This window comes from Varanus komodoensis, unplaced genomic scaffold (assembly GCF_004798865.1).
Source record: "Varanus komodoensis strain SLA01 unplaced genomic scaffold, ASM479886v1 scaffold23, whole genome shotgun sequence".
NCBI lineage: Eukaryota > Metazoa > Chordata > Lepidosauria > Squamata > Varanidae > Varanus > Varanus komodoensis.
This window is the reverse complement of record NW_025335627.1, coordinates 16,046,502-16,072,299: the sequence shown is the minus strand read 5'-3', so window position 1 is coordinate 16,072,299 and position 25,798 is coordinate 16,046,502. Positions and strand designations below refer to the sequence as shown.

General features: G+C 43.6%; 1 protein-coding gene and 1 long non-coding RNA gene across 4 annotated transcripts in view; one reads left to right on the top strand and one right to left on the bottom strand.

The window, feature by feature from the left end:
* Positions 1–25,798, bottom strand: part of LOC123024355 — a 54,820-nt gene that overhangs the window by 8,071 nt on the left and 20,951 nt on the right. For all 3 annotated transcript variants that reach the window (XR_006414905.1, XR_006414904.1, XR_006414903.1), the window contains one exon: positions 21,324–21,492. This is a non-coding gene — a long non-coding RNA (uncharacterized LOC123024355). The remainder of the gene's footprint in view (positions 1–21,323; positions 21,493–25,798) is intronic.
* UNC80 (unc-80 homolog, NALCN channel complex subunit) overlaps positions 1–25,798 on the top strand; it is a 221,874-nt gene that overhangs the window by 180,376 nt on the left and 15,700 nt on the right. Inside the window, 8 exon segments of the mRNA XM_044431977.1 lie at positions 1,372–1,497; positions 4,506–4,629; positions 5,489–5,695; positions 6,145–6,329; positions 6,868–7,033; positions 12,388–12,567; positions 18,999–19,137; positions 21,249–21,305. Of these exon segments, the coding sequence (XP_044287912.1) occupies positions 1,372–1,497; positions 4,506–4,629; positions 5,489–5,695; positions 6,145–6,329; positions 6,868–7,033; positions 12,388–12,567; positions 18,999–19,137; positions 21,249–21,305 (1,184 nt within the window).

The window sequence follows — 25,798 nt, the reverse complement described above, 5'->3', positions numbered from 1 at the left end:
GCATTGTATCATAGGTTAGAATCATATTACTTATATGCAGAAAAAGCTTCAGAAAGTGCTTTAACTGGTACTGCAAAGGATTTTGCATTTAAATTACCTTCTTCATGCAACATTAGATAACACACAGAACTCAGTCAAAGATGTACAGATAGCTGAATTTGGAAAGAAATTAAGAGAAATTTGTGGAGGACAGGTCTAGCAATGGATATTAATCATCATGGCTAAATGGAGCCAGGCATGATGTACTTCTGAATGCCAGTTGCTAGGCGGTACCCTGCTGGAAGGCTTTCTGGAAGCTTCGGACTAGTGGACTATTGAAAATGATACTGGAGTAGATGGATCCATGTTCTGACCCAGCAGGGCTCCCACAACGCCCTTTGTTGCTTGAAAGTTATCAAGTCTATTTAATCAGCCAGCTGGCTCCCCATTCCCCCAAGTCATAGAAAATACTGACTCATTCTTTTACAGGGTGCTTCCTTGTGAAAAGAAATATAGGAGCTTTTCTATGTTGTGTTTGTTTATAATATGAAGCTGGGAAACAGACACAAAGTAAGTTACTTCTAATCCTCCAACCAGCACTAATGCAGCATCACAGTATCTTAGGAAGCTATTTCTGCTGCTTAGAAACTTCTAGCAAGATTGACATGTATTCAGATTGATATACAATTGTTCAGAAGAAATATTGTTTCAACCTGCACCTCGGCGGGTTGGGTGTGCCACAAATTCCAGTAGTTTGGAATAGCTGCTGGACACTAGTAATGTGTTCTGTTGTACCCTGTGTGAAACTGAGCTATATAAAAGCCTTACAGAGAAGTTCAAAAGCACATTAACAGCTTTAATTTTGAATTAAAATCTTCTGATTCCATTGAATCTTCCCTCAAACTTAATCTTAAAAATAATAATACAGGAGAGTTTGAACATTGTATCATGCCTAGTTTGTGTCAGACTCAGGACATTACCACACTATAAGAAGGGGACAGCTGAAGCCAACTAGAAACATGGTGTTTTCAGTACCTTTTTCCATTGAATACAGTAGCTACATGGCATACCCTCCAACCTTGCCTATTTTACCAGTACGGTGCTGGTTATGCAGAGCTAGTGCTGCATACATTTTTCAATGTGCTGGTTTTCCCTATTCCTTCTGTCCAGTCCCTCTGGCTAACTCTGCAACAGTCCCTTATCCTCCCTACCCGCTTCCTGCTAGAAGCATGCCTTTCTCTTCTCCGCCCCAGCTACCGCAAGACACTGTGGAGAGCTCACAAATGCAGAGCACCCAGTCTTGCGCTACCTGAAGCTCATCAACACTGGAGGGTATGGCATGGATGGAATTGCAATAGTTGGTCAAGGTGATGTGCTGTGTTTGTATTGCAGGTGATGGGAGTGGTAGGACCTTCCAGTGTGGCCGATGGATTACCCCTTCTTCATCTCAGCCCTTATCTCTCGCCACCTCTACCCTTCAGCACAGCTGTTGTCCGGCTTGTAGCATTGCAGATTCAGGTGTGACTGCCTTGCCTGTTAAGCAGGCTTTGCTTATCATGTGGTTGAGACGCCTATTCATTGGTGCTCTTATGTTTTCTGCGAAAGCTGGGCAAAAACTGTGAAGCAAAGTGTTAACTTTCCCACAAATATGCTAAGGTTTGGAACTTTAGCAACTGTCCAGTTCTTCAGCAGGTGCCAGTTTAGCATAGTCCCCCATGAAGTCACTTTGGGACTATGCAGGTTTAAACCAACTGAAGAACTGACACCAAAGATCATTGTACTTCTTAGAAAATGTAGATAGGTAAATCATTGCTGGTGCTTCACTTTAGAAAAAGAGGTCTTAAAGAGGTGAAGCAACAGGACTTCCATAGATCATAACTGTGCAGGCAGTGGAATTTTGTATAGCTCATGCAACATATGAAAAGATTAAATCTATTTACATTGTGTTGCTTTCTGTGTATCTGAAATTCAACTATTTTTCCATTCTATCTGATGGAGAGTTCTGTATAATTTCATATTTTGCATGTCTCCTCACAAACAATTCACTGAGAAATTGCTTATCTGTTTTATAAGTCAGGATTTCTAGTAACAAACAGAAGATGTTCTTTATTTTTTTCTGAGATTAATTCTTCCTGTCCATTGTTATCAAAATATATTTGTTGTTGCTGTGGGTCATCTGGTTCCTGGATCAGGGTCAGGTGAACCCTGAAAATAGTGAAAATCACAGATTGGTTGGTTTTTTTCTTCTAATTATCATATACCATCTTTTATTATTTTCACTAGTGGAAATACAGTAATATTGCCAAGTATTTTTGTTCTATATTGTATTGTTACTATTTTAGATAATGCAAACTGTGTGCTTTGGTCTCTTTGGCTTCTATACCTCTTTGTTGGTACCAAGGTGACAAAGGTACTCAATTACTAAATGTTGCTGCATGTTTTCTGCCCCTATTTCATGTCCAGCCAATTTCCTTACTGTAATGGCTTTGTTACAATATGATGCATGTAGATTAGTGTACCTGTGGAATGATGCAGTCTTACTCCAGTCTAACTAATAAACAAGTGGGAAGATGTGTTTGCCAGTGTGAGGAGACAGAGTGGGACTTTTTGGAGTCTTGTGAGAGGGTATGTTGATACAAGATAGGAGGGAATAAAAATCAAAGAACAAAACAGGAATGAGTAGGTGCAAGAATGGTCTTGAAGAAAGAGTCAAGAAAGTTGTCTGTAGCATACATTGACCAAAAGTGGCCTGAGCTCTGGAAAGGTTTTAAACACATATACACTTCACTATTGTATCTTTAACTTCAGTAGAATTAGCTGTGTTAGTCTGAAGCAGCAGAAATATTCACCTTCATTGCACTTCTTCCATGTTTAGCAGCATACTCATAGCAAATAACTTTGCAGTTCGAAAATAGTAATTGGAATTTGGAATATTCATATAATCATGTAAAATGGAAAAGTTTGGTACCTTTTTCTTGTACCATTAAGTTGCAGAATTATTAGAAATGCCTTCCTTTTAAGATTCAAGTTATTTGAAGATTCATTTATTTCACGTATAAATACTGAATAAATTCAAGTCACAAATAAGTATTAAAGAAGAGCTGGCACATGTAAGTTTGAGTTTCAGTCTCTGAGGGCGCAGTTCCATGGGTTGTGCCCCCAACAGACAAATGTTTCTAATGTTATTATTTTTTTTATTATAACATTTCTATGCCGCCCCTTGCCGAAGCCTCGGGGCGGCTTACACCACAATAAAATACATTGAAATAAATAGAACATAATAAATTACCACTAAATACAAAAATACAAAAAATACACTGAGATACAAACATAATAATATAAAATTAAAATTAACAGTATAAAATAAGTAAATAAAGAATATAGGAGGGGAAAAGAGAAGGAAGAAGAAGTTGCCCTGGCCAGATCATATATTTTAACAATTAAAATGATGTTTAAATAAAAAGGTCTTTACCTGGCGCCGAAAAACCAGTAATGACGGTGCCAGGTGAACGTCTTTGGGGAGTGAATTCCATAGGTTGGGCGCCACCGCAGAGAAAGCCCTCCTCCGAGTACTTACCCTCCTAATTTCTTTCATGGAGGGTTCCCGGAGAAGGGCCTCTCCCGCAGATCTCAAGGGGCGGTCGGGCATATACGGACGTAAGCGCTCGTTCAGATAGCCAGGACCCAAGCCGTTTAGGGCTTTATAGGTCATAACCAACACCATGAATTGGGCCCATGCTTCAATGGGAAGCCAGTGAAGCTGACGGCCAGGCAGGACAAGAGGACAAGAGAATGCAGAAAGGAGCCAGACGAGCCTCTGAGATGCAAGACTGTATTTTTTCCACCATGCTCGTCCTCTATGAGTGCAGAGGAGAATCACTACATACCTTCAGGTGCTGTCTAGGAGCCATAGGATTATTTATTTTATTTATTTATTAAAACATTTTTATGCCGCCCCATTCGCCGAAGCCTCGGGGCGGATTACTCCCTTATAGTTTCATCTGAAATATGTCCTGACTCCCTGAAAGATGCCAAGTCCTGCTATTAATCTTTGACATTTAGCAAAGGGGTTTTTTATTTTACTAAATGGAGCAAGCAAAGCAATACCTCCAGAATTTGCACTTAGGAGAAATGCAGTGCATTTTAAAACCTAAAAATATTTCTCTTCTAATATTTTTCCTCAGATTTTTATTTATTTAGTTGACTACTTTTAGACTTTGACCTCACTTTGGTTTACACAGGTAGCTATCAATGAATGGCTCAGTGAGAAGTTATGTAGGATTTAAAAAGATGTAAATGAAATCAAAATCTTGGGTATTTGGCCACATGATTGTGCTTAAATGAGAATCTGCCTCATTGCATAGGTGTCATCCAAGCATATGCACTCATTAAGATATGGACACAGTATTTTTCTGTGGGGTGTTATATAAATGAAGTGTTTGGGAATCCCTTTTCAAACATATTCTTTACCCCTTATAATCTGCAAGTAAAATGATTTAATTATTTTTTTTATTATCACTGCACAGGCATTGAAAGAAGATTTCCCCTTAAGCCATGTGATCTCCCCATTCACCAATCAGGAGAGAAGGGAAGGAATGCTTTTAAACCTACTGATCCCATTTGTGCTCACAGTAGGATCAGGAAGCAAAGGTCTGATTAACAGAAAGATTCTTCTGTTTCCCCTTCCCTGTTGCCTCTCCAAAATAGCAAATGCTTGTGCTTCCTTCCACCTCTGTGTTTCTTTTGCTATACACGTTCTTTCAGTGGTGTATTGTCAGTAGGGCTTCTTGGGAATGATCTGCATAAGGAAATTGGTGTTGTGGTGTCCTTCTCTCATTTCAGCTATGTTTTCTGAACTCACTCTTTGGCAGAGGAGCTCCTCTTTTTGAGATCAGAACAATGAATGTCGGAGCATGCCGGAGAAAGCAAAAATTCACCTGTGTGTAAGAAAGAAATGGGAAGGGACAAGAAAACTCTGTAGCTTCCACCTTGCCTATCCTTCACCCAGTTCCATGCTACTTGTGTTAATTAAAATTCTGTTATTGAATCTACACTTTGCAGTATGGCCTGTTTTTCTCTGAAGGGCTCATTCACACTTGCAGCTTAACCCTGAGCTAACAGTTTTGCTTGGTTTAGGGCAATCTCAGCTCATCAAGTGTTGATGCACTTGCCTTGGGGTTAGGAAGCCCAGTCAGGGTATAGTAAGTGGGGGTTTTATAGACCATGGTCAAGCCCAGTGTGAATTAGTCCTTGAGAGTCAAAAGCAATGAACAGTGTGGGGCTGGGGAAAGTACAGCAAGCAAGACTATATTGCTGACAAGCTGACATCAGGAACTATGTGTGTTCTGTTTGTGCTAGAATAACTTTGCCTTTTGCTTACAGGAGGAGAAGAGGGGATCAGGTTGGGTGTATAGAGTGTTCATATTTCAGTGTGGTGCTGAAAATGGCACCAAATCATTTCTGAGAATCGGGGCCTGATCGGCTATCTTTTCCCTTTGGTATCATGCAGACAGCCCTTGGCTGGAGCAGCCTGAAGTCCTCCTGCTGCTTCAGACTGTCATTAATATTTTGCTGCCACCTCGCATTATCAGCACGTCTCGCAGCAAGAATTTCATGCTGGAGAACTCCCCTGCCCACTGTTCCACACCAGGGGATGCAGGAAAGGACCTACGTAAAGAAGGGCTAGCTGAATCCACTAGCCAGGCAGCCTACCTGGGTGAGTGAAAGTTTCCACTTGACTACGAGATTTACTCCTTAGTAAGTGTGCAGAAGACTTCCATGTTTGGCTCTTTTGTCATGACCCACCCGCCACCTCACCTCAGGCCAGCTTAATGCAGCCTCCTAAAAGATAAGGAACTGACATTCTATAATAGTGAAGCAGTTAATGAAAATGGCATTATACCTTGTGCTACCAATACTACAGGGAAGGCATTACTGTTGGTTCTTGGAGATCAAGGAAAGCTGGAGAAGAGAATGTTCCTAAGGCACAAGTTATTTACAGATCTACATGTCAGAGACAGTAGCACACATGCTTTTGCTTCACTGCACAATAGTATTTTCCTCAAACAAGAGCTTGTGCTTTATGTAGAAAGGCTAGGGTGAGCATGCATATGGTGTTATCACTGTGAGCACCTTAATCCTTCTGACATTTTATTTCACTTTTAGCTCTGAAAGTGATCCTTGTCTGTTTTGAGCGGCAGCTTGGCAGCCAATGGTATTGGTTGAGTCTGCAGGTCAAAGAGATGGCCTTGCGAAAAGTAGGAGGGCTGGCCCTGTGGGATTTCCTGGATTTTATTGTCCGCACTCGAATTCCTATCTTTGTGCTTCTTCGACCCTTCATTCAGTGCAAGGTGAAGTCACTTCTAAAGTTACTTGCTTTTTCCTTGTGAACTGATACTACTAAATCACATGTACAAACCCTGTTGTAGAAAAAAAAGAATGTGACAATGCTATACAGAAGCAGCAGTCTTGAGTGTGAAAGTGTATTTCATGAATACTCAACAGCCTTGAATACTTCCATTTTGTCTTAAAGGATGAGCAGGAGACTTTTCAATGGTGTTGTACAAAATGCCTGGGAATCCCAGTTTTTACTAGCCCTGTAATAGAGAGTGCAGCAGTTCAAGCAGAATTATAGCTGATGAAATATGAAGCAGCCTTCTTCTGAGCCTGACAAAAGCTCCATGTGATCCATAGTGTCTGATCTGATGGGCATTGAGGTTCCAAAGTCAGTGCAAAGTCTTATTCGCACTGTGATTTAACCTGAGACCACATATAGTCTGAGTGGATGCTTAGCTGTCGTGCTGTAGCTCCTCTCCTAAATGCTGAATAAATAGTTTTATGGTGTCTGTCTGTTTTTCATGACTCTTCCCCACTGCCCCTCAACCCCAGTTGCTAGCTCAGCCAGCTGAGAATCATGAGGAACTAACTGCCCGACAGCACATTGCCGACCAGTTAGAACGGCGCTTCATCCCACGCCCTCTCTGCAAGAGCTCCCTTATCGCTGAATTCAACAATGAACTGAAGATCCTGAAGGAGGCTGTGCACAGTGGGTCAGGTGAGGACATGGGACAGGATAGGCATGGCAGAGTCAGGAGAGCAGGATAGGGTTAGGGTCACCATAGTTCCATAAAATCTGGGGAGCACAGGGACCTTTTGATCAACCCAAGGTGGTAAAGGGCCTTTTGTAATTCATGTTGTTGTTGTTAGTTGCGAAGTCACGTCCAACCAATCGCTACCCCAAGAACAACATTCCTCCAGGCCTTCCTGTCTTCCACCATCCCCAAGAGTTCACTTAAGCTCACACCAACTACTTCAGTGACTCCATCTAGCCACCTCATCCTCTGCCGTCCCCGTCTTCTTTTTCCATCAATTGTTCCTAGCACTAGGTTCTTCTCCAGTGAGTCCTTCCTTCTCATTAGATAGCCAAAGTACTTGAGTTTCATCCTCAGTATCTGGCCTTCTAAAGAGCAGTCAGGGTTGATCTCCTCTAAGACTGACTGGTTTGATCTTCTTGCAGTCCAAGGGACTCGGAGTCTCCGCCAGCACCACAATTCAAAGGCCTCAATCCTTCGGCGCTCAGCCTTCCTTATGGTCCAGCTTTCACAGCCATATATTGCAACTGGGAAAACCATAGCCTTGACCATATGCACTTTTGTGGGCAGAGTGATGTCTCTGCTTTTTAGTATGCTGTCTAAATTTGGCATAGCTTTCCTCCCCAGGAGCAAGCGTCTTTTAATTTCTTGGCTGCAGTTCCCGTGTGCGGTGATCTTGGAGCCCAGGAAAATAAAATCTGTCAGTACCTCCATTTATTCCCCATCTATCTGCCAGGAAGTGATAGGACTGGATGCCATGATCTTAGTTTTCTTAATGCTGAGTTTCAAGCCAACTTTTGCACTCTCCTCCTTCACCCGCATCAAGAGGCTCTTTAGTTCCTCTTCACTTTCTGCCATTAGAGTGGTATCATCTGCATATCTGAGGTTGTTGATATTTCTCCCAGCAATCTTAATTCCAACTGGTGATTCATCTAGCCCCACCCTTCTCATGATGTGCTCTGCATAAAAGTTAAATAGGCAGGGCAACAGTATACATAGAAACATAGAAACAGAGCAAGTCAGAAAGGGGCCTCCTGGACCATCTAGTCAGACCCCTGGCTCCAGACGGCTCCGCTAACGACATGTCTACCGTGTGCATGTCCAGCCTATCTTTGAACACTCTCACCAATGGGGCCTCAGTGACCTCTTGTGGAAGCCCATTCCACACCCTTGGGGTACTAACTGTCAGGAAGTGCTTCCTGGCATCTAAATGGAACCTTGGCTCCCTGAGCTTTGCTCCGTTGGAGCGCGTCCTACCCTCCTCTGCAGGGGAGAACAGGTCTCTACCCATTTCCATGTGATGTCCCCTCACATAACTGTATGTTGCCAACATATCCCCTCTGAGTCTCCTCTCCTCCAGGCTGAAGAGACCCATTTCCCTCAGTCTTGCCTCATACCCCGTCCCCTGCAAACCGGCCACCAACCTTGTGGCCCTACAATGTACTGACTCTAACCTGGCTATATCCTTTCTGTAATGAGGGGCCCAAAACTGAGCATAATACTCCAGTTGTGGGTGCACCAGAGTCATATAGAGTGGTAGTAATACCTCTTAATATACAGCCTTGCTGAACTACTTTCTCCATTTTGAACCAGTCAGTGGTTCATGTCCAGTTCTCACTGTTGCTTCTTGACCTGCATATAGGTTTCTCAGTAAACAAATAAGATGGTCTGGGACTCCCATCTCATTAAGAACTTGTCACAATTTGTTGTGATCCACACAATCAAAGGCTTTAGCATAGTCAATGAAGCAGAAGTAGATGTTTTTCTGGAATTCCCTAGCTTTCTGCATGATCCAGCATATGTTGGCAATTTGATCTCTAGTTCCTCTGCCTCTTCGAAACCCTGCCTGTACTTCTGGTAGTTCTCGGTCCACATACTGCTGGAGCCTAGCTTGTAGGAGTTTGAACATCACTTTGCTAGCACGTGAAATGAGTGCAATGGTGCGGTAGTTTGAACATTCTTTGGCATTGTCCTTCTTTGGGATGGGAATGTAAACTGACCTTTTCCAATATGCCAGTTTTCCAAATTTGCTGGCATACTGAGTGTAGCACTTCAACTGCATCGTCTTTTAGGATTTTGAAAAGCTCAGCTGGAATACCATTGCCTCCACTAGCTCTGTTGTTGCTTAGACTTCCTAAGGCCCATTTGACTTCACATTCCAGGATGTGTGGCTCGAGGTCAGTGACCATCCCATCATGGTTATCAGGGACGTTAAGCTCTTTCTTGTATAGTTCTTCTGACTAATCTTGCCACCTCTTCTTAATCTCTTCTGCCTCTGTTAGGTCCCTGCCATTTTGGTCCTTTATCATGCCCATCTTTGCATGAAGTGTTCCCTTCATATCTTCAATTTTCTTGAGGAGATCTCTGGTCCTCCCTATTCTATTGTTTTCTATGTTTTTGCACTGTTCATTTAAGAAGGCATTCTTATCTCTTCTAGCTATTCTCTAGAATTCTGCATTCAATTGGGTGTATCTTTCTCTTTCTCCCTTGCCTTTCGCTTCCCTTCTTTCCTCAGCTATTTGTAAAGCTTCCTCAGACAGCCATTTTGCTTTCTGGCATTTCTTTTTCTTTGGGATGGTTTTAGTTGCTACCTCTTGTACAATGTTGCAAACCTCCGTCCATCGTTCTTTAAGCACTCTGTCTATCAGATCTAATTCCTTACATCTATTTGTCACCTCTACTGTATATTCATCAGGGATATGATTTAGGTCATACCTGAATGGCCTAGTGCTTTTCCCTACTTTCTTCAATTTAAGCCTAAATTTTGCAACAAGAAGCTCATGATTTGAGCCACAGTCAGCTCCTGGTCTAGTTTTTTCTGACTGTATAGAGCTTCTCCATCTTTGGTTGCAGTGCACATAGTCAATCTGATTTCTGTGTTGACCATCTAGTAATGTCCATGTGTACAGTCGTCTCTTGGGTTGTTGGAAAAGTGTGTTTGCTATGACCATCGTATTCTCCTGATAAAATTCTACCAGCCTGTGCCCTGCTTCATTTTGTACTTCAAGGCCAAACTTGCCTGTTAATCCGGTTAACTTTTGGCTTCCTACTTTAGCATTCCATTCTCCCATGATGATAAGGACATCATTTTTGGTGTTAATTCTAGAAGGTGTTGTAGGCCTTCATAGAACCGGTCAACTTCAGCTTCTTCAGCACCAGTGGTTGGGGTATAGATTTCGACTACTGTGATGTTGAATGGTTTGTCTTGGATTCGAACTGAGATCATTCTGTCATTTTGGAGACTGTATCCCAGTACTGCTTTTCCTACTCTTTTATTGACTATGAAGGCTACTCCATTTCTTCTGAGAGATTCTTGCCTGTAGTAGTCTATCTAATGGTCATCTGAATTAAGTTCACCCATTCCTGTCCATTTTAGTTCGCTGATTCCCAAAATGTTGATGTTTAGGCTTGTCATCTCTTGTTTGACCACGTCCAGCTTGCCTTGATTCATAGATCTTACATTCCATGTTCCTATAGAGTATAGATCTTTACAGCATTGGACTTTCATTTCACCACCAGATACATCCACAACTGTGTGTGCTTTCAGCTTTGACCCAGTTACTTCATTCTTTCTGGCGCTACTAGTACTAGCCCTCTGCTCTTCCCCAGTAGCACATGGACACTTTCCAACCTGAGGGGCTCATCTTCTGGCGTCATATCTTTTTGCTTTTCATGGGGTTTTCATGGCAAGGATACTGGAGTGGGTTGGCATTTCCTTCTCCAGTGGATCACCTTTTGTCAGAGCTCTCTGCTATGACCTGTCCGTCTTGGATGCCCCTGCATGGCATAGTTCATAGCTTCATTGAGCTACACAAGCCCCTTCACCATGACAGGACAGTGATCCATGAAGAGGTTGTAATTCATAGAATTCTGCAATTAAAAGTACATTCTAAAGGAAATTATTTTCTCACTTTACCAACATTGCTAATAGTTGAGAATCATTCATAAGAACATAAGAAAAACTGTGCTGAATCAGGCCAAAGGTCTCGTCAGTCCAGCACTCTGTGCACACAATGGCAAACCAGCTCTGCACAGGATTGCCCAAGAAGGATGGGTGTAAGGTTCCCAGCTGTCCAAACTCCTCAGCAATCAGTACATGCAGGCATGCCACCCCTGGCAAAGGAAATACTTCTTCATATAGCAAGCTCCTGCTATATAGCTCCTGCTATATCTGCTCCTCACAGGGAAGTTGAGGCCTGATCTTTTTTGTTGCCTTTCTCTTTTCCAACTGAATAATGTCCTTATGCAGGTAAAGCAACCAGAATGGAACACAATATTCTAAGTGTGGTCATACCAAAGATTTGTAGAAGGTGGTGGGGAGGGTGGGGGTGAGATACTGACAGTTCTATTTTCTATCCCATTCCTAATTATGCCTACCATGGAGTTTGCCTTTCTTACAGCACCTGCACATTAGACCAACATTTTGATTGAGCTTGTCATTACTACTGCAAGAACCCTTTCTTGCTCAGATCAGTGTATACTTTTAAAGTTGGGATTTTTTTGCCCCTACATTTACACTTTACACTTGCTTACATTGAACTGCTTTGCCATTTTGATGCCCATTCTCCCAGCTTGGAGAGATCCCTTTGGAGCTCCTCAGAATCCCTTTTTTAACCCCACTAATAGTGTCATCAGCAAAGTTGCCCACTTTGCTACATACTCCTAATTCCAGATCATTTATGAACAGGTTGAAAAGTATTGGTCCCGATGCAGAACCCTGCAGGTTTCCAATGGTGATTGGAGAAATTGCCATTTATTTACACTTGCTGTCTTTTAAAGAACAGAAGACAGGTAGTAGTCCATAAGAGGACCCCAGCTTTAATTCCATGACTGTACAGTTTGCCTTTGGTGAAGAACTTTGTCAGAAGCCTTTTGGACATCCAAGTAAAAAATGTCTATTGAATTGCTCCTATGTGTTTATTGACACTCTCAAAGAAGTCCAGTAAGTTAGGAAGCCGTGCTGATTGTTTTTCAGCAGGGTGTGTCCCTTTACGTGCTTACTGATTCAATTTATAATAATGCTTTGAAACAGTATAGTCATACAAATGTTGGAAACAGCCTATGCTTAGTGCAGCCATTCGTCCATCCAGCTCTATGTTGCTGAGGTGGGGTAGTACTGGCTCTCCAGGTCTACACGCAGAAGTTTTTCCAGTACAAGCTAGAAAAGCTGCCATGTATCCAGTCTGAGATCTTCTGTATAAAGAGAATGTGACCCACCAATGAACCATGGTCCCTTTCCTCCTTTTGCTCTTTCTAAAGGTTGTGGTCGAAACAGAGCAATTGTTTCTTGATAAGTCATCTTTGCTTTTGTCTTCAGCCTACCAAGGAAAGACTTCTATCAGCACTGTGGGCACTTCCACCTCTGCCTATCGCTTGAGCCTTGCGACCATGTCACGCTCCAACACTGGCACAGGAACTGTCTGGGAACAGGACAGTGAGCCTTCCCAACAGGCTTCCCAGGATACTTTAAGTCGGACAGATGAAGAAGATGAAGAAAGTATGTGCTAATTACCATAGGTCTGATTGTCGCCAATCTATCTGGTTAAATTCAGATATGTCTCAATCATGCAAAAGGCAGGGAGTAGAAATGATGGGGGCATGCAAGTTTAAGAGCAAGCAATGTACTAGGAAGATGGGCAGAGTAGCCACCTGCCTATGGCCTACTTATCTTTTGATTTAACATGTATTTATATATTTGAAGTATTCTAAAGCCATGAAGGCTCCTAGAACAGCTTACATAAAATCAGGAAGGACAAGACAGTCCTTGTCCACAGGTTTAAAATCTAGTTAATACAGCACAAAAGGGGATGATGTAGGAAGATGAAACATAGAAACATAGAAACAGAGTAAGAAGGGACCTCCCGGGCCATCTAGTCTGACCCCCAACTCCAGCCAGCTCCACTCACAACATGCCCACCATGGGCATGTCCAGCCTACCTTTGAACACCCTCACCGATGGGGCCTCAACAACTTCTGGTGGAAGCCCATTCCACACCTCAGGGTCCTAACTGTCACGAAGTGCTTCCTGGCATCCAAATGGAACCTTGGCTCCCTGAGCTTTGCTCCGTTGGAGCACGTCCTGCCTTCCTCTGCAGGGGAGAAGAGGTCTCTACCCACCTCCATGTGACATCCCCTCACATACCTGTATGTCGCCAACAGATCCCCTCTTAGTCTCCTCTTCTCCAGGCTGGAGAGAACCAGCTCCCTCAGTCTTGCCTCATATGGCATCCCCTGCAAACTGGCCACCAACCTTGTGGCCCTACGCTGCACTGACTCTAACCTGGCTATATCCTTCCTGTAATGAGGGGCCCAAAACTGAGCACAATTGCGGGCACACCAGAATCATATAGAGCGGTAGTAATAGCTCTCTCAATCTAGAATGCAACCAAGGGTGACATTCGCCCTCTTGATCACTGCATCACACTACTGACTCATGTTTAGCCTTCAGTCAACCAGCACCCTGAGGTCCCTTTCACAAGTGCTGCTCTCCAGCCACTTGTCCCCTAACCTGTACTTATGACACCCATTCCTATGCCCCAAGAGCAAGACCTTGCACTTATCCACATTGAACGCCATCCTGTTGTCTCCTGCCCACTTCCATAGTCTGTCCAGATCTTTTTGGATCTGGAGTACCTCCTCCTCAGTTGTGGCCACTGCTCCAGTTTTAGTATCGTCTGCAAATTTGATCAGGAGACTGTTCACCCCTTCTTCCATGTCATTGATGAAGAGATTAAACAGGATTGGCCCCAGGACAGAGCCCTAGGGGACCCCGCTTGTCACTGGCCACCATCTCAATGATTCCCCACTAATGGTTACTCTCTGTTTTCAGTCAGTCAACCATGCCCTAATCTATCAGACAGTGCTTTGATGTATCCCAAAGCTCCTTAGTTTCTCAACCAGGATATCATGGGGCACTTTAGAAAAGGCCGTGCTGAAATCCAGGTATACCACATCCACTGCATCCCCTCCTTCTAGCCATCTCGAAACCTTGTTGTAGAATTCTACAAGGTTTGTCTGGCAGGACCTGTTTTTGCAGAAGCCGTGTTGTATGGCTGTCAGCCTCCCTTCCCTAGCTAGCATCACTAGATCTCTCTTTATTATGAGCCTTTCCATTGTTTTTCCTACAATGGACGTAAGGCTAACTGATCTGTAATACCCCATGTCCCTTCTACTACCCTTCTTGAAAATTGGGACCACTGATGCCACCCTCCAGTCCTCTAGAACTTCACCCATTCTCCACGAGGCCTCAAAAATGGAGGCCAGCGGGCATGAGAGAACCCCTGCCAACTCTTTAAGTACTCTCGGGTGTAACCCGTCAGGGCCTGGCACCTCTGTAACGTCCAATGCCCTGAGGAGCCCCTCGACTTCGAAGGGGTTTACTCTAATCTGTGTCCCTAAGTCCCCGGCCTCATCTAATCTCCTATGCAGATCTCCCCTGTCCTGCTTTGGGGAGAACACAGAGGCAAAATAGTCATTTAGCATCTGTGCCTGTTCCCTCATATCAGTCATTGGATCTCCTTCCTCCTTATTTAGTGGTCCCACCACTTGTCTCCCCTTCCTCTTCCTATTTACATGCTGAAAGAAGCCCTTTTTGTTGCTCTTGATATTCTTGGCAAGTCTCAGCTCGTAATCAGCCTTAGCCTTGTGAAGAATCCTTCTGCAACGGGCCTCCTCCTCCTGGTATACCCTTTTGTCTATTTGCCCCAGTACCCATTTCCTATGGAGGTTCCTCTTTCGTCTAATCCCTCTAACTACCTCCTTTTGCATCCATGGTGGTGCTCTCCTTCCCCTCCCTGCCTTACTAACTAGAGGTATCGTCAAGGCTTGCGCCTCCAAACCTCCCTTTTGAGTGCTATCCACCCCTCCTCAACTCGCTTACCTTCCAGTAACCTATCCCAGGAGACTTTCCCCAGCCTGGCCTTCAGTTGGCCCTCTTGAAGTCCCAGCTTCTAGTGCTTGACCTGCTGTATGTCCCCAGTTCCCTGATCTCAAAGCAAAGGATGGAGTGATCACTTGCATCCAGAGCTCCCCTAATCTGTACTTCATCTATCAGCTCCTCTCTATTGGTCAAGAACAAGTCAAGGATGTTTCCCCCCGTTGCCTCTTGGACCCTCTGTGTGAAAAACCTTCCCTCTATAGCTTTCAGGAAGCGACGTGACCTGGCTGTCACCGCTGAGTGAGTCTCCCAACTAATATCCGGGAGATTGAAATCTCCCATAATTACTGTGTCTCTCCCCTGAAATATCCTTAGAATCTGGCCTGTCAGGACATCATCCAGGGTCTCAAGTTGACCTGGAGGGTGATAACATACCCCCACTGTCAGGTCTCTTTCCCTGTCAAAACCCCTAAGTTTCACCCAGACTGCCTCTGCCGAATCCCTATCTGTGCTGCATTCTATCTCACTGCATCCTATCCCTTCCCTGATGTATAAAGCCACGCCCCCACCCCTCTTTCCCTTCCTGTCCTTTCTAAAAAGATGATACCCCTCTATGTTCACATTCCAATCTTGCCTTTCATCCCACCAAGTTTCTGTGATTCCCACCAGGTCATACCCCCCTATTCCCAGGAGAGCTTCAAGCTCTTCCTGCTTATTACCCATGCTCCTAGCATTAGTGTACATGCACCTCAACTCCTTCCCACCGCCTCCTTTCCTTGGAGTCCCCAGCCTCCTCCTTCCTCCCATCCTCCTTGGTACCTGACCCCTTTCTGTAGGAGTCCTGTCAGTCCCTACAATACTTCAAAAACCCTGCTCCCAGACCCCCGATCCTCTCCTCACACTTGTCCAGTGCAGACATGTTTCTGGGGGGCCTGAACCTCCTCCCCTCCCAGCTCAGTTTAAAGTCTTCTGTATGAAGCTCACTAGAGCATCTCCAAAGGACCTTTTCCCCATCCTTGTGAGGTGCAACCCGTCCCTTGCCAGAAGCCCATTGGCAAGAAACCGGGTGCCATGGTCAAGGAACCTGAAGTGTTCCTTCTGGCAACACATCTTAAGCCAGTTGTTCACCTCGGAGACCCTCCTGTCCCTGCCTGGCCCAAATCCCCGAACCGGTAAGATCGACGAGAAGGCCACTTGGGCCTTTAGCTCCCTGACTTTCTTCCCCAAGGCCTCGAAGTCCCTGGTGATCCCATCCACAACCTGCCTGGCTGTGTTGTTTGTGCCCACATGGATCACCAGAACTGGCTGGTGACCTCTGGAGCGAACAAGATGCTCCACTCTATCCTTCACATGCTGGATGCATGGGCCTGGCAGGCAGCAAATCTCCCTCGTCTCCAGGTTGGGGTGGCACACCACCGCCTCAGTGTCCCTCAGCAGGGAGTCCCAAACAACAATCACCTGCCACCATGTCTTCCCGGTGGTGGTGGGCGGTCGTGCCCTGGCCCTCGCCTCTCCTGCCCTTTCCTGCTGATCCCCCAAGGCCTCATCAGCCTCAGCCTCCCCAAGCAGAGAGAACCTGTTTCCCAGCTCCAGATTGGTGCCAGGAGAAGGAGGAGGCCGTGCTGGCCTCCTCCTCCTGTGGGTGACATGCCTCCATGTCTCCCTGGCTGCTCCTCCCGTGGCGTCTCCCTCAATCCTCTGTCCAGAGGAGGGTTGCTCCTGGGGGGCCTGGAGAGCTCTCTCAGCTCTCAGGCACCTCACCTCCTCCCCATCTTGCACCGAGGGCAAGTGTAACCCTGCCTCTCCTGGGGGAGAAGGGCGAACATGCCGCGGCTGTCGCAGTGGAGAGCAACACCCGTGACTCCTGCCAAGGTCATCTCCTGGTCTGCCATTTGGATTCCTTTGAGACCTTACCTTGGTCCCCCGCCTTGTCTGTCCTGCAGTACCCCTCACTCGCCCAGTTCTCCCAGACAAAAACCCACACACACAAGCATAAATTTTAATTGGAGAAAAAACAAAGGAAAGCAAAGCACAGCACAGCACAGCACCAAAAAACCAAACCAAAACAAACTAACAAAAACAAAGCAATAAAAGAAAAACAAAACCCTCGGCCCCCCAAGGAGGGGAATCCCCAGGCTGCCTGGGCTGCAGCTAAGGGATGCAGACAAGGGACTATGCATTATCAGCCCCTCAGGCCGGTGGCCCCGCCCCTCTGCTCCCTCCTGGCCCCTCTAGCCTCTCTGGCCCCGCCCCCTCCCTCTCCGCTGCTCCTGGCCCTCTGCACCTCTGCCCAGCTCCTGCCTTGCCTTTGCCGGTCCCCTGGCCACTCAGCCCTCTCTCCCAGCCTGTGCCTCTGCTGCTCTGCCAAGAGGCAAGAGCCAAAAGGGAAATCATGCATCAGTTTTAAAACTTGCACAGGGGTTTTAATGGTGACTAGCTAAAATGGGAATGGTTCAGAAGGAGGAATGTTGGTACCCTGGTGTGGATATTCAGTGGCTAATGCTGGAACACTGGGACCAGCATGTTGGAAAGGGATGGAGGTTGCAAGATATTAGACGGGCAGAGGCAAAGGCAAGTGCAAGTACAGGTTGAAATCACTACCAATGAGACAAGCAGGGACAGAACCAAGCAAACACAACAGGTCCAGAAAAAAGGTCAAAGAGGAGCGCAGAAACATGTCGCACAGTGCAGAAACATCATGCAAGGTAGCGCAGGGTCAGGAACAAGGCAAAGTCAGGGAGGACAAGGAATATATAGGTGGAGTCAGACTGAAGTCAAGACTGGAAGCGGGACCAGAGCATAACATAGTCAAGCACGAATGCTCACATTGCTGTGGCAAAGTTGAGTAGCACAGGGAAGGCTTTGATAGAACCTTCTAGGGCTTCTGGTTTTACTACATGATTGTCAGGCTCTGATTCCTGCAAGTTCCTACAGGAGTGCCCCTGGTTCTACAGGCATTTGCACGGTGAATTGTGCTGTTTGCCACCAGGGGAGCAGTGGCCAGGCTTCAAATCCTGACACAGAGGAATTGACTGGAGCTGGTATCTCAGCAGAGTTAACTAAGTAGTCCAGTTTCCCATCTTTCCTCCGATTGCAGCCTTCTATTGAGGCCTAAGGCAATAGCTGCTTTCAGGTAGCATTGATGAGTGAGAGGAGCCCAAAGAGCTTCCTCTTTCAGCAAAGCTGATGGATTGATCTTGCTTCTCATTACTCCCTCTGCTGTAGCCTTCCCTGCAATCTGCCTTCCCTTCCTTCTCTGCAGTCTGCTTTTGATGTTACTTTTTCCACCAATGAGCTTGAATACGGGAAATGAGCCTGGCTACAAGGGCATCACTTGGGGGTGGGGTGGGGAGGCTGCAGGGCAATAAGGCACTGGACTGGGGAGGGTTCTGTTGTCTTGCTCAGCTACATATCCCCTTTGTTCATCAGATTGGACCTCAGCCCTCTGCTTTGTATGCCACTAAAGCAGACATGTGTTTAAATATTTCATTTGGTTCATTGACTGTCAAACTTAGAGCCACTTAAATTATACAGGCAGAAAAGGTAATCAAACTATCATAGATTCTTCAACAAAATCCTATTATGCTTGTATTATTGTAGATTGTCATTGTATGTTTTATTTGCATGCGTTTAATGTTTGAGATAGTTCAAAAATATTTTAATAATTTTTATCATGGGTTTCATCTTTTCTGATATGTATATAACTTTACTGTGACTGTAGCATTTTTCCAATTATGTGAAGTTGTTACAGCTGCTGTAACTCCACTACTAATGTAAGAATTAAGCCTATAAACATTACTGTGTTTTTTTTTTTAATTTTACTTTTACATGATCAATAGCAGGAGCAAACTAATTCAGCACAAATTGAAGGTTATGGTGCTTATTTTTTGAAACCATGTCATTAATGAAACAGGTTTGACCATGTTTTGGGCAGCCATGAAACTATGAGCCAAAATGATTTTAGACAAAGGAGCATAAAGAAAGGGACTTATCTTTACTTGAAATGTTTAAATATATGAATGAGGTTGTCCTCTGCTCTGAATTTCTTTCAGATGATTCAGTGAGCATGCCCAGTGTGGTAAGTGAACAGGAAGCGTACCTTATGGGTGCCATTGGGAGGAGGCGATTCTCCAGCCATCTCTCCAGCATGTCTGCACCTCAGCCTGAGGTTGGCATGTTACCCAGCCAAAGGTAACAAAATTAGTTATTTCATATTTCCTGACATTTCTCACAAGAACAGAAATTACAAAGGTATAATTTAATCTCTGCAGTGATGGTAACTGTAGTAATCTTACATATTAAAAACTTCCTTTCCTGTATTCTTCGGTATCTCTCATAAGTGAGCAAGAGGGCAATTTGGATATAGTTGTTCTTGTTAATATCACTTTCCATAGCACATTCTAAAGATTCAAAAACATTCTGCTGAATCCCATCTGAGACTGAAGATACTGGTAAAGACAACATTAAAAGTGTATACACAACTAGCTTGGATAAGGGATCTGTGAATGGCTGAGCTACACCTGTAGTCTCACAGTTGAGTTGCTCTGCATTTTGAGTTAATTATTTTTGTACTACATTTGTACAGATCTTTAAACACTGTAGCACTTGAGAAAATATAGATGTCTTTAAAATGTGAAATGAGATTTCTCCCTGAAAATTACTAGTCTGCTTTGGACAGCAGGAATGTGTAAGCACAAACTGTCCTATACCTAACAGTAAGGAAACTTAGCTATGGGCATGGTGTATATGTGCGCGTGCGAGAGAGAGAGACCATGAGCAAGCATGAAGGCTGTACAATTTTAAATCTACTACTAGACCACAACCTAACCTTCTGGGTTTTAAAAAATGCTTTACTTCTCAATGTTTAAATTTCATTATCACTTGGCAAATATTGGAAAATCAGTGTCACTGATCCTCAAGTACTCCCCTGCTGCAAGTCTAATCTAGTTTTCACAATGCTTAGGCAAACTTTTCTTACATATCTATGCAGGGTGAAAAACCAAGGCAGGGTGAGACAAAATGAGATGGAAGCTTAATACAACCATGCTGAGTTCATGATGTGAAATACATACCTATCTTTGGGGACCACTTCTCACTCACACCCACACACACACAGAATTTATATGCTTTTTTCATGGGAAGAGGATTATTTTAATTGGGAAAATTATATCATTTAGAAAAGCACAGATATCCTGCATTTTCTCTGGTTCAGCCATCAGAAACAATCCTTGACTGATGAGTATAATGATAAAAGAGAGAAACCATGAAAAATCAACAGAGATATCCTCAAAAACTTGCCTAAATTAAATCCAGTTATTATGCTAATTTTAATATTTCCAGTAATATTTTGCCTTAACTTGTGCTTGTAAAGTATGATAACATTTGCTTGGTAACCTGTGACATGTATTGCAGTAGAATTGCAAGCTTGTAACCATTTGGTGGATTAATGAATTTTTAAAAATGGTTGCTTAATTTGTGAAAGAGGTATAGCATGCTGGCTAGGCTATTTCTGACATGCTAGTGTCATATGAAATGAAAAAGGGCAGGTTTCCCCACCCCCACTGATGAGGTCAGAGTCCCAAGGAGGACTTTCCCGACAAGTCATGGCTTGGAATTGCAGGCCACACTCCCTGTTGGTTAAGACAGCCCTGGGACACTTGGGCACAAGGACAATCTGGCAGCAATGAAGCCTTGTTTGGAGAACTGGATATGCTGAAGTCCCCCTGGAAGAGGACTGTTCCTAATCCAGGTTGGATTTGTATGGGTGACTGACCCATCATCATACCGAGTGGAGGAAAAAGGATCTCAGAGTGCTTCTGCCACTAATGCTGTTTTAATTATGCTTCACTGTGCATGGCTGGGTTGGGCAGGGACTGAGGCTGGAGATAGTCCTTTTCAACTTCCAGTGTTAGAATAGTGCCCCATTCCCAGATCCTCACATGCAGAGGCATGTTGTGCTTTAGACAGCTGTGGGAAGCTCTTTGGTTACTTGTAGGGAAAATAGTAATTCTTGAATGAAATAAAACTGGTAGGTAAAGTAAGGTTTAAAAGGGCTGAGCTCAAAGTATGTGAAAAGCACTGGGCATCTCTACTCATTCCTGTTGAAGGGAATGCTGTTTTGAACTATGATATTCATTGAGGAATTCAGTAAAAACTGGATGCATGGGTTTTTTTTAACTGTCTTAAAAGAAACAGACATCTGAAAAGAAACAGACATCTGTGTCTTTTTGAACACAGGGACAATTGCATGCTTTAAACATATTTTCTTCCCTAAATGCTTCACCTCCCTGCCCCTCCTGCAGTGAACCTAATGTCCTCGATGACTCCCAAGGCCTGGCCGCTGAAGGCAGCCTCTCTAGGTACAGTGTTTACCCTACCTGTATGTCAGTGTCTGTGCTGGGAACAAACTGCTCCCTATATTCACTGTCTCTTTCTTCTTCACCCTTGATTATTTCTTCCTCCATCCCTGTTTCTTGTATTTCATGGATGATCAGTCTTGCAAGTCAAAGGTGTAGCAACCCTGTTGTGAGTTGTGGCTGCAGCAGCCTGTATTGGCCAAAAAAAAAAAAAAAAAAAAAAGTTCAATGTGGAATTAAACTTTGCAAACCAAACCCTTAGATGTCTGTTCTGGGATTTCTCTTCTCCTTCCTGTCACAGGTTTTTTTTTTTAAACTTTAGGAGCATCATATATCACACATTATTAAATTACTATTTGAGGTATAGACTTGAAGCTTTAAAATCTGAAATCTTTATTTTTATTAATAATAGAGTATCATAATTGGGGGAATGTCATTTTTAAATAATGTTAGTTCTGTTACAATATATTAACTACGGAGATTGTCTGAGTTATCAGTGCTTAAATAGAATAATCTCAGTCCCCCTAAAGAAAGTAGCCTAGTAGTGCTTTTTATCATGAAAGTCTATTTTCAGGGTATATACTTTTTTAAAGAAAACAATTCCTTTCAAGAAAGAAAGAAAGAAAGAAAGAAAGAAAGAGAGAGAGAGAGAGAGAGAGAGAGAGAGAGAGAGAGAGAGAGAGAGAGGGGCAGGCAGGCATGGTGTTAACCTTTGGTATCTTAGAGAACAGGAGAATTTGTACATTTTCAGGAACATTGCTATGCTATTACAGTATAGTAATTTTAATATATAAAAGGGAGGTCTGCACCTTTAACACACAGCTCAGTCATTTTAACCATTCTTACTGTTCTCTTGTGTTGATACCTCTCAACTGACCCTCAGTAACTGGGAAGACTTATATTATCCCCAAAGCCCTTACTTTATTGCAGGAAAGCATAGCACTTACATCTCAAATATGGTAAGACTACTGCTTCCTTTATCATGATTATCTAAAGATGAGGAAATGTTGAGAGGGATTACTGTGAATTACTTCTTCATTTTATTTTGTTTTAGATCTTCAGAACAGGAAATTATGTGTCACTGAATGTACCATATTGATCATTCCCATGATTCATTAAGTCGTTTGTGTTCTCATTTTGTGACCTGGCAGATGGCTCAGTCCCTGATTGGTAGAGATATGAAAAGGCTGGTGGGATAGAAATGGCACTTCCTTTGGGAGAGAACACGGTTTTAAATAGGAGGCAAAACTGTGCTTGCCCAAACATAAGTTTAAGACTGGAATTTTGAATTTAATGTGTCTTACTTGAGTAGACATGTATAAGATTGTACTTTAACAAAAGTTATGTCCATAGGTAAAAGGTAAAGGTTTACCAGTCATGTCCAACTCTATGGGATGATGCTCATCTCTGTTTCTTAGCCAAGGGAGCCAGCATTTGTCTGCAGAGTTTTGGTGGTCATGCGGCTGGCATGACCAAACACCGAAGCACACAGAACACTGCTATTCTTGCCCTGAAGTGGTACCTATTTACCTACTCGCATTTGCATGCTTTCAAACTGCAAGGTTGGCAGGAGCTGGGACAGAGCAATGAGAGCTCACCCTGTCATGTGGATTCGAACTGCTGACCTGTCATTCTACAAGCCCAGTGGCTCACCGATTTAACCCACTGTGCCACCTGCGTCCATAGAATTGTTTTAAAAATTTTGCCAATATTATCATCTTCATGATACAGATGAAACCCCATGATTTGTTTCTTGTTTACTGAAATATTAATACCCCACCTTGGCTTTTAAAAACATAAATTGTCTAAGCTGACTGATACAGAAACCTAAGTTGCAATGGGCTTCCATGGGAGGTGACTGAAGCCCCCTTGGTGAGGGTGTTTAAGGATAGGCTGGACATGCATATGGTAGGCATGTCATGAGTGGAGCTGGCTGGATCCAGGGGTCAGACTAGATGGCCCAGGAGGCCCCTTCTGACTCACTCTGTTTCAGTGTAAGAACAATGTATAAAAACTGAAAAATTAAAAGAGCAGTAATGAAACCACTAACAGAGGACAACCCCCTACCCCAAAACCAGTGTCTAGCTTGCTAAAGTCCAAGTGATCATAGCCAAGCAAGTATTTATTTATTCATTTATACCCTGCCTTTTCCTTTTCAAGGAACTTACATAATACTTACTTCAAGGCTTGCATAATTCTCCTCCTCTCAGTCTTATCCCCACAACAACAACCCAGTGTGGTAGGTTGGGCTGAGAGGCTGTGACTGGCCAAAATCACCTAGTTGGCTCCATGGCTGAGTAGGAACAAGAACTCAGGTTGCCTAAGTCCCAGTTCTGCACTTAACTGCTACACCACACTGGGTCTCCAGGTCTCCATTTAGTAACCAGTGTCTGTCATACCCCAGGGAGAGTTGCTGCTGTGAAGCATTTTCCAGGGTGAGTTACTGCGCCTTTGGTTTCTCTCTAATAAATGAGAACAGGTTATATAATTACATGTGTTTCTATAGTGTTTGAAGCTAGGGAAGAATATGCAAGTAAAAATGGTCCAGTGATGACTACAAAATGATAAATATTGGGACTCTCAACTCATTCAATACATCCCAGGACATTGGAGAGCTGCTTCCCTGATGCCCCACCCTCTAGTGTCAGTAAACCTCCAGGAGAGTTCCATGTTGGTGTGGGAACAGTGCTATCATATGTATATGCTGTTATATTTCCATGCATTTTCTTCTTTATAGTGTGTGGTCTACAAATTACAGTGGTAAATCAAGAGTCAAAGAGAAAGGGATACATTCCTTCTCACTTTACTCCTTCCCATTCCCTTTACCAGTGGCACTGTAGGCAGCTCAGGGGTTAGATAAAGAAGGCAGACCTCCCTCAAGGAACCATCAGAAGTCAGAAGTCAGAATAACTCTGTGAATGGTTTCCCAGTGTGCTGGACAGAGGAGTATTCATTGATCCTTTCCCTGGTATAGATTGTTATACCTGTGCACTGTTCTTTGCAGCTTGCTACTGTAGAGTAGGAGTTGCTGACATTTTTTAGAAGGTGTGCTACAGGATATGGGATAAAAATGTTTTAATAAATAAATAAATAAATAAATAAATAAATAAATAAATAAATAAATAAATAAGCATTGCTCTAGTGTGCACTAGAGTAATGCAAACACTTTGAGGTGCTTTTCCTTCTAGCATTGAACTGGGTGCAGGCTGCAGTGCAGCATAGCACAGAAGAGGCAAGCCAGTTTTCATGCCTGGGTGCCTGAAATGGAAATTCCCACAGACCTACCTGCTTTTCTGTAGCAGTGACACAGTGATCTTCTGTTCCTTTCGGATCTATGCCATAGACTGTCCACTATATTCTAGAGAGCTTAACAGTTGCTGCATTGGCTTGGTGTCAAGCCTCTTTCAGACTAAATTAAATTTCAAAGAAGCTCTTGGGGATGGCTTTCCAGGCAGTGATGGGTGTGAAGGCAAAAGGGGTGAAGCCATACATACCAGCATTTTTTAGCTTGACACTTTAGCTGTGAGAATGGGGGTAGGAGAGCACACAAAAATTCAGAAACCACCAAATGTTTGCTCAGAAGAAAGGGGTAGATCCAGGGGAAGGCCATTTGGGGAGCCTTGAAGAGCCAGAACCCTGATCTATACTGATAATAGAAAACAGATAACAGAAAACTATAAAACAGTTTCAACAGCAGAGGATAAAGCTGGTTTATGCAGAATACAATTACGATGTTTTTGCTGATCACATCTTTGATTCATTCCAACAAACAAGTACAGCTGCTGAGATGATGAATTGATAATCCAGTTTCCTTTAATGTAAATGAAATCAGAAACATGAAAACAGTATAAAATGCATTCACCCCTATTAAATGAAAAGAGATTGTATCTATGTAATCCTGCCTGGCTGTTTAGGTAACTTTAAGCTGAAAGAGTACCCCAGCTCCAATCCAGTCTCATTCATAGCCCCTCCCATCCCAGTTAGTTGCTCTGCTTTGTGTAATACCATTTTGAAAGAGGCTTGGCACCTGTAATACCTATGGGAATGGTGACTTGCCAGACTAGCATTGACAGTTCATGATGACATGGCATTCTGGGTCAGCTCATAATGTAATTTGTAATAACTTCTGTGATTGTGCAATGTTAATTCCTGGATCACTTTCTAAATATTTGTTACTGCAACCGTGATTTGTAGCACTGGACCACAAACTCAGGGGAAAGAAGTAAATAGTGCTGGAAGATTTGTAACTGCAATGAGGGGTTTTTGTTTTTTGTTTTTTACTAAATGGTACTAAACAAAAGCCCAGGTGGGAAGACTGTGATAACAGTCTTCAGTACTTTAAAGAAGAGTCCCCAACCTTTTTGAACTGTAGGCACTCTGGGAATTTTAGAAACTGCTGTGTAAACCAGAACAAAATGGGACCCACAAAAGTTGTGTCTAGTTATCTAATGGTTGCAAGGAGGGCCTGATTAGTCAAAAGTGATCTAAAGAAGGGA